This window comes from Haemorhous mexicanus, chromosome Z (assembly GCF_027477595.1).
Source record: "Haemorhous mexicanus isolate bHaeMex1 chromosome Z, bHaeMex1.pri, whole genome shotgun sequence".
Lineage (NCBI taxonomy): Eukaryota > Metazoa > Chordata > Aves > Passeriformes > Fringillidae > Haemorhous > Haemorhous mexicanus.
The window spans coordinates 71256085-71264836 of record NC_082381.1 but is presented as its reverse complement, the minus strand read 5'-3'; the positions used below and the strand labels follow the sequence as shown (position 1 = coordinate 71264836).

The window sequence follows — 8752 nt, the reverse complement described above, 5'->3', positions numbered from 1 at the left end:
TTATTCAATATTGCAAAGCACCATATACTGAAACTCTTTTCTTTTTTCTCATATGTATTATACATAGAAACTTAATGAAATGGAAATTTCAGGAAAGGATTACAGAATGCCCTTGAATACTTGAGTTACTAGTGGCATCAGTGGGTAATGCATTTTTTTAATGCTGAAGCATGACCTGTTTGAATAATTTTCTTGGCTTGTTTGCTATCAGCAGATTAGTGCACTCAGTCATACAAGTATGTATGTATACTTAAAAATATATATATTCAAACTTCATAAAGATGTTTTAATAAGAGTACAAGAGATTTTTTTTCCTTGTCAATGTTATTTCATTGTGTCCAGCATTCATACCTGACAAACCATTTTGCTTTCACCTAATCTTTTAATCCTCACATTTCCTTTCAAGTAGATATACTCCCAAACTAGATTTTATGCTGTGTTTTCTCTTGGATTCAATATAATAGAACAGTTGCTGGACCAGCATAAAATGCAGACCACATCTTTCAAGAAAAGGTAAGACATTTGTTATACATAACATATGAACAAGTGCCTTTCTAATATTTATCTTCCTGAATGCAGAATTCCAAGAGGGAGTTACGTGCCTAAGTAAAGAAGGCCAAGTAGTGCACTACAGTATCTTATTTAAGACAGGATCCACCCTGAGAAAGAATTTCAGAACCTTTGTTCCTGATGCAAGTTCTTATACCAAGAATTTTAAAATGGCTTTCCCTCTTTGGGCTCAAAGACTAGGACAAAGGTACCTTGAAAAGCATACTTCTCCTTAACCTGATCTAAACATCTTTCTTGTTTTGCAATATTAAAATAAAAAGTGAGGTAAGGATACAGAGCAGAACCTGCACTAGGCAGAAAGATACATAAGGATTTAGCAACTGCTGAGCATAAAAACTGCATACAAATAGCTGAGTCACTTATTTTAGTAAGCTTATCAACCATCCACAAACAACTAGCATCCTGGAGCCTTTACATACATTTTTAAATATTCTACATTAAAAGCTGGTTTGTTTGCTTACACAAGCCTGAATTATAGCCACACAAACACGATTTTGGTACACAAAGAAATCATAGCAACTGAATAAAGGTTTGCACTTTCTCTAGCACACAAAAGTTGAACAAAAAGTGCTTTTTCCATGTGAAATACTAAAGCTCTTATAAATTTTGTTTTTGAAATGCACATGAACTGTATGTTTATTAGTGCCTTTAACAAAAAGGGGGATTTTACTTTGTTAGGGAAAAGAACACAACAGTAGCTGTATGTGTGCAGCAGAATTAGGTAAGTCATGACCTCTCAGGAATAAAATCAGCCATTATCCCTTGAAGAAAGTAGACAGCTGGGAAGCTGAATTCTGCTCACTATAGCAAGTATATATTTAACTTCACTGAACTGCCTAGAGTTACATTAATGAATCCATCTGAAGAACTCAATTGGGTCTTCCTGTCTAGACTTGAGAAGTAAATAAATATTACCTAATACATGGCATTCAATACAACAAACCCCATCACAGTAATATACGCTTGTTGCAAGATGAAGCAAGCCAGCGATAAGTACTCTGCTCACTATTTCAGATTGACATCTATACTTTGTTTAGTCTGTGTTTTATTATCTGCCTGTTCCTTACATTCAGCTGCTGTGATTGATACACTGACGGCAATTGATGTTGTTCAGAAAAGGCCCCATTCTGTTATAGGAACAATAGGTCAAGTAAGCAATTAACTGCTTGCTGTTGCATCAGAACAGTTACTTGAAGACAGCTGTATGTTTATACAGGTCCAGGTGCTTTGCAATGCCTAAGAGAAGTAAGCCCAGCCCACAGTCAGACAATTTCCCCCCGGCTGAAGTCCATGATTTCTCCATAATTGCACCTATTTGCATGCTTTAAACTGATAAATGCCTTCAGTATTGGAAAGCCATTAGTCATGTAAGCGGATGTTTAGAAGCAGTAGGATTGCAGAAAGCAGCAGGCCATCCCAATGTTGGTCTCAGAAAACTTAGTGTCAGCTTTGGGCTTACTCTACCCAACTGATAGCTTTAAACAGCCACAAGTGTTACTAAAACAATTTATGGTATACACTAAGTCACCCTTTAATTTCTTCACCCTTTATATTTTACTTTACTAGGGTTACCATTTAACCAAGTGTAGAAAGACAAAATGGAGCTCCATAGAGGCAAAGTAACAGGTATGGTCAATTCATTCTGCTGTTGAGGTATCAGGATTCTCAGCTCCTTGATAAGAGCAATGCTTTTGCAGCAAGCAGAGAATTTACACTGCCCCTTATCCTTCAGTCTCCAACATATTACCCAGAAGAAAGCATTCTTTTCAGTCAGCGTTAAACATCAATTTTGAGACGTAGTATCTTGAAAAGATCCATAGTTTTGTTTTAAGCTTAGGACAATAACAAAGTGTCAAGGCCTACATCATTAGCCTGTAAGCTCCATCAGCAGTTATTTTAGGATTGCAGCTATAATTAACAATAGCCGTGTTGGTGTTTGTGACTGCAAGTGGGCACAGACACAGATAAACCTGCCTACCCTTCATATCCAGACCCGAGGCAGACTTTTTAAAATAGTATATAGAAAGCAAATCAAAAGCAAATCTGAGAGACTTCTTGTAATGCAAAATAAAGCATGCTCAGTTATACTGGAGAAAGAGGAGAGAACGAGGCTTCAGATTTCCATTCTTTATTGCCAACAGATTTATATTCAAAATGCCAAGGTTCAAAAAAAAAAGTAATAAATACTTCACTTTAGGCTGTAATAAATTAAAAAAAAAAATTAACAAGGAATGCACTTTGCCAGCCACAAGTGTGGGTATTTTTGAAAAATAAGGAAAAAAACAGTATGGCCATAGTTCACAGTTAAGCAACCAGAAGCTGCTTGTTACAATTATCCCCAACAACGGAGCTCTCCCTTCCCTCCCTTTCCAGATGTGTATTCACAGTTTAACTCCATCAGAGATGCTCTCTTACAGAGCAAACAGACACACTCTGCTCCGAGTTCAAGTCAAATTATATCTTTAACACACATGAAGCAAGGAAAACTATAATCCGAAGAACTCCTTGTCACAACATTTTACTCCAACAAGTAGGTTTAGGCTTCTAATAGATGTGTGCCCAGCACACTTGGACAGTCCAGTTTTCGTACCACCACACATCCATCATCAACATACTAGTTGCTCCACCATCTCCACTGTAGATTCACGGTGAACAAGAGAGTCCATTTGGTTTAACAGAGTCAATTCCTTCAGTTACATCGCTGCAGCAGCATGTTCAGAGCATATTCCATTCTGTGTTTTAGTTCCAACGAACATCCCGAAACCAGAAGGGTTGTCAGACGAAAGGTTGTGGATATCCTGTCTTCATTTATGTAGGTAAGGAGATATTCCTCACTCTGATTGCAAATTATGACTTTTGTGTGATCATGGTAGAAGTTAACCTGTAAAAGAGAAGCAAGTTGCTGTTTGTCTCCTTTCTCCTCTCAATTTCTGAGATTCACCTAGTTTTATTGCAATAAAGTATTCTGAGACATTTTCTCTGGTGATGCTACCACACTTACTTGAAACGTGCCATCATTGAAGAGCATCATTAGTGCTTTATCAGATTTGAGCCACTGTAAGAGGTAAAGCCTGGGCCTGCGTACATCTGTTAGGCTGGGCAAGTCTCCTCCCTAGGAAAGGAAACAGACTATGGTAAGCACTCAGTTTACATTTAGTGTATTTTTACTGCTCAGGACCCTGAAGGTGCTGAACTTACATCCATAAGGTTCTCCTCCATATAGTGAGAGAAATACTTCAGTACAGTTACTTGGCTAATGAACTGTTCAGGGGCCTCTGTGGCTGAGAAGACAGAGCATTGGCCTAGCTCAGCATAGTAATGCACCGTCCTGAAAGAGGGAACAAAAAGAAAAGGTGGTAAGGGATGAGAAACAAATATTTCATTTTTAAACTGCTTTAGTGAGTTGTTTGCTTTGTAATGATTCTTACTTTTTGTCTGGCAGAAGGCTCATATGTGCCCCGTTGTTAAAGAGGACGCCAACAGTGTGATCTGACAGCTGGTACCCAAAGCCATACTTGTTGGAGTAGTCCACCCATTTTGTAACCCACTGGAAGGATGCTGTCAGCTGTTCTTTCGGATTGCTATCTGCTTCTGGCATATTCTCCAGACATCCCCTCAATACTCTTGCAACAGTATCAGCAACGCTTCCCATAGTACTGTCTTCCAAACCTGAAAAGAAAGACTTATTAGACTGACAAGAGCACATAGAGAGAAGATTTTCGTTCTAAACTTTTGAGTTACGTAGACTTTAAGAAATCTAGCCTTAATGACTTTCTAGTTTAAATTTGTCAAAATTATTGGCTTTTGCAACATCAAAAATAAGAATATAAAAGCAGTGTTTGCTTCAAGCTTTTAAAACATGAGGAAAATTAGGCAGGATTCAGACTTAGACATCATATATTGCTGCACTTACATTCACTGCTACTGCTGCAGCTTCCCAAAGTTCCTCTGACTATCATCCGAATGGAGTCTCCGATCTGCTTAGTTTCTGGCAGTGCTCCCGGCTTCACCACTGTTGTGATAAGAGGCTGAATCTCCTAGAAGAGATGTCAGACACATAAACATCAAAACATAACACAAGCCAAGGCTTACACACAGGTTTTGCATGGCTCTCCTGATTCTCAACAAATAATAAATTCTAGGGAAACTGGTACTCATGTACAAAGATTACAAAGGAGCTGCTGCTAGACTTAGCTCAGAGCAGCACTCCAGGTCTTTCCATTCTTTAGATCTTCAATTTGCATCTCACAGGCTATTAATCAGTTTTTTGCTCTCCTGCCCGAGCAAGGGAGCAGCTGTGTGCAGGTCTGAACACCAAATAGTAAAAGAGATTTCAGCAATTTATTCTTTTAAGAAGCCCTAGTTAATCATGAACTGAAGCCCTGTATTTGGAATATTGAGAAATAGCACCTGGCAGACAACTTAACGCACAGGCAACAATGGAGTCTAGGCAGATACTATAATTACTCAAAAGCCAAAATTTATGGTCTCCCTACAAAGGCTAGCATACCTTTGTGATGCTTGTTTAAGCCCTCTTAAAGCAGCTCTGCTAATCATTTAAGCTTGATTATGCTGTGTACAGCCCCAGTTCTGATATCCAAGTCAAATATAATTTAATTATAGCTACTCCACCCAGCTGTTACTAGATTTGAACTGCACTTGCATATACCTCATCTGTCTTGTGTTTGGGGGCCTGCTGGGTTATCGAAGTCTTCTTCAAATCATGTCTGAGCTTGTAGATTTCTTCATCTTCTTTAGCTAGCCTGTCTGCAACACAGGGAAAAAAATATTTAACTCAATCTGGAAGTGCTATTGAATTACAGAAAGCATAACAAGTTACCTGCAGAAAACACATTGTGTCTCTCTAGCAGCTTCTTCTAAGCCTACCATAGTCTCCCAGAGAAACGATGCCATTATACACAAGTCACTCTAAGAGACTAAATTTCAGTAGACTTTACAAACTAAGAGATGACCAATATAGACATGAAAGCTGTAAGAAGCATTTATGTATGTAAACTGACATAAGTATAGATATTAGCCTGCCCACCTATCAAGAAAAAATCAAAACCAACCCAGGAAAGCTCTAAGACACAGATACAAGTGTTCTTTTGCTATCTAGCATATGCACACTAATATGAAACTGATGCAATAGAGATAAGTGGACTGTATCTAGACTTTAAACTTACTATGTGTGTCCAAGTATCTGGCCTTATCCTTTTTTCCCCCAAAGAGAGCAGCAGCTGCTTTTTTGAAGAAATTTTTAGCAGGACTTGACAAATGGAAATCAGGGACGGTGTGACAACAGCTTGCAGAAAGTCTATCAGGTGTAAAGCCCTGTAGAAATACAACACAACATTTTTAGACCACAGAGTGCATTTTTATGTGGATTTTGTTTTTTTACAAACTAACAGCATACAGTACAAACCTGTAAGAAGAATTCATGTCGAATTATTTCATCTAAACTGGGCCGATCTTCAGGGTTTTTTGACAACATGCTAGCTATTAAGTGTTTTGCAGGTGCCAAGAGAGATGAAGGCAGGCTGTATCTTGCTTCCCTTATGCATCTGTATGTTTCTTTAAGATTTGTAGTCTCAAACGGGGGTCTTCCCAACAGCATTGTATACCTGTTTAAAGGCAAAGGAAAATTGTTTTATTTTACACACCTACCATACTTGTGTCTACAGCTACAAAAAAAAGGCTTTGTCTATCTCCCAACACAAAAAATGTATAAAAGGCTGTAAATGGATGCAGCACTGTATCCCCTTTGAACTCTCAAACGCCTAAGCCTGTGACAGATATAATACATTTCAAAGGCAGGAAAGTACTTACATTACACAGCCTAAGGCCCATATATCAGATTCACAGCCATGCCCTTGTTTGTTGAGGACTTCTGGAGAGAGGTAATTTGGTGTGCCACATATTGTTCTGAAAAATCAAAGACACCACAGAGCTGGTTAATATTTCAAATAGAAAGAGGAAGGAGCTATTTATCAAAGGGCAGGTTTTCATCTCAAGTTCAGACATCTAAAGAGGAGCTTTAGAACTTAGAACTGTAAGAACTTTAATAGCATAGATGTTTTTTCATTTTATCTTCACGATAGTGAAGGGGCAATAACTAGCTTTTGCTATAGAACATGATTTCATTTTCATATGAATTTAGTTTCATGTATACATTTTTGATGCTCCTACCTCCTCCTGTGCTCCAGTGGTTCCAGCCTAGCTGCCAAGCCAAAGTCACCGAGCTTCAATTCCATGTTTTCATTGATAAAGAAGTTACCTGGCAGACAAAGAAATTCCAGTTAATCCATCTCTGGCAAGGTAGGAAGGCATTTGCCACAGGTGCTGAGTCATACTTTGTTCAGAGCCAGAAGCTAGGCAAGATTTTTTTTTTTTTTTAATTAGGAATGCTTAATGTCATCCCTTAAGCACCATGGGCTTCCACTGTAAAGACAACTAAGCTGATTCTACTAAACAAACTATCACCATACAAGGATAAAGTGGTACAACTTTACAGGGCTGGAGGAGTATGCTTAGAAGTTGGAGAGCTTACCTAGTTTAAGATCCCTGTGTAAGATTTCCTGTTCATGAAGATACTTTAGCCCTGACACAATTTGCCTGAGGTAGTATCGTACTTCTGGTTCTGTCAATACCTTCCTTGCTTTTAAGATGTGAGCCATTGACTGCAGAAGAAAAACAAAGGCAGAAATGTCACTGACAATTCATGCACAAGATTCATCTTTAGCAAAAGTAAATGAGTGCATTGAGAAACAACAACTAAAGCCACAAAAAATAAGTTTTACACATTTTGCACAGTTGCACATTCCAGGTAAGTAAATACCAATTTCTCCCAGCTGATGCTCACCCTTCTACTGCAGTATTCCAGAAGAATGTAAATATTCTCTCTGTCTTCAAAGTAGTGGTAAAACTGCACAACATGTCTATGATTAAGCATTCTGTGCAGCTCAATCTCTTTATCAATCTGTAAAAACAAGATAGTGGGAAAGAAGAAAGGTGTTAGCCTTACTTCCACAAGGTTGAGCAGACAGCTCTATCAGAACCATTTCAGGAAAAGGGGTAGGCAATCCAGCACACAAAGAGTTTGAGGGAAAAAAAAAAAAATCATTCATGCATACATACCTTCTCCCTTTGATGAGGTTTTGCTACTCTGCTGTGAGGAATGATTTTCGCAGCATAAACTTTATTTGTTGTCAAATCTGTCATCTCGTAACACTTGGCAAATCCACCCTAGAGAGACATAGGAGAAAAAGGCAATTAGGGCAGGTATAAATGCAGTCCTGCTCTTAGTCATTCACCAGCTCATGTATTAGTCAAGCAGCGCAACTTCCTTAGCAAAGGGCAATTTTCTAAGGACAGGACCTGGGTTCATCGTCTGTTGGAAGGCAAGCGCTCCCCACTCCCCGCATGCACCATCCAAGTCTTTCCCGCGGGCTCCCCGAGCCGAAGGCACGATTCCGGGGCAGAAAGGGCGCTCGGACCCATAGCGCCTGGCGCGGGCGGCGCTGGCCAGGTCGTGGGCGGCAGCGCGGCGCACTCCGCTCTCCGGGGGAACGCGGGCAGCGCCCGCCGGCCGCCCCGCCGAGGGGCGGCAGCTCGGCACACGGGCCGTCGCCTCGGGAGGGCACGGGGCTCGCCGCAGCCATTACCTTTCCGAGCACCTTGCCGCGGCAGTAACGCTTCCCCGTCGTGGGGTCGGTTATAATCCGGGAGACCTCGGCTGCGTGGTGGCCGTGCTGGTGCGGCGGCTCCTCCGCCTTCTTCCTGCGCGACTCGCCGCCGGCCGCCCTGCCCGCAGCCGCCTCGCAGCCCTTGGCACTGCCGCCGCCCGGTGGGTGGGCGATAGTCCGTAGGAGCTCCATCACCGCACCCCGCCGGCTCCGTCCTGCCTGGCCTTCTCGGTCCCACTCCACCTACCCTACCTTGCCCACCCGCTATGCTCACGACGCCGAGCAGCTCTTCGGCTCGCCCTTTATAAAGCGGGTGGCGGCTCCGCCCCCACGCTGCGGGGCGGTCCCCGCCCCGGCTCCGCTCCGCTCCGCCCGCCGGGCTCGGCTCGGCCTCGCCCCGCCCCAGCCCTGCGGAGAGCTGAACGGCCCCGGGCTGACCTGTTCTGCCCTCTCTTGCCGGGCTGTTCTGTTGTGCCCTCCCTCGCCCAGCTGGGAGC

General features: G+C 41.6%; 1 protein-coding gene across 1 annotated transcript; it reads right to left on the bottom strand.

Moving 5' to 3' along the window:
- Positions 1 to 2682: 2682 nt before the first annotated feature.
- Positions 2683 to 8543, bottom strand: PLK2 (polo like kinase 2). Its single transcript, XM_059874033.1, has 14 exons — positions 8235 to 8543; positions 7708 to 7815; positions 7433 to 7549; positions 7121 to 7250; positions 6760 to 6847; positions 6400 to 6495; positions 5996 to 6194; positions 5757 to 5904; positions 5240 to 5337; positions 4484 to 4607; positions 3999 to 4239; positions 3769 to 3898; positions 3572 to 3682; positions 2683 to 3451 (listed from the first exon to the last, which is right to left on the bottom strand). The coding sequence occupies exons 1-14, from the start codon at positions 8445 to 8447 to the stop codon at positions 3260 to 3262; spliced, it is 1995 nt and encodes a 664-aa protein (XP_059730016.1). The 5' UTR covers positions 8448 to 8543; the 3' UTR covers positions 2683 to 3259.
- Between the last annotated feature and the right edge of the window lie 209 nt (positions 8544 to 8752).

What these genes read in the sequence shown, in the direction of transcription:
- PLK2 (XM_059874033.1), bottom strand. Translation starts at nt 8,447, where the DNA reads ATGGAGCTCCTACGGACTATCGCCCACCCACCGGGCGGCGGCAGTGCC. An exon ending in CCACTGGAGCACAGGAGGAG is followed by an intron (nt 6,496 to 6,759) that starts GTAGGAGCATCA and finishes TTGATTTTTCAG; the next exon opens with AACAATATGTGGCACACCAA. An exon ending in TGGAGGAGAACCTTATGGAT is followed by an intron (nt 3,683 to 3,768) that starts GTAAGTTCAGCA and finishes TTCCTTTCCTAG; the next exon opens with GGAGGAGACTTGCCCAGCCT.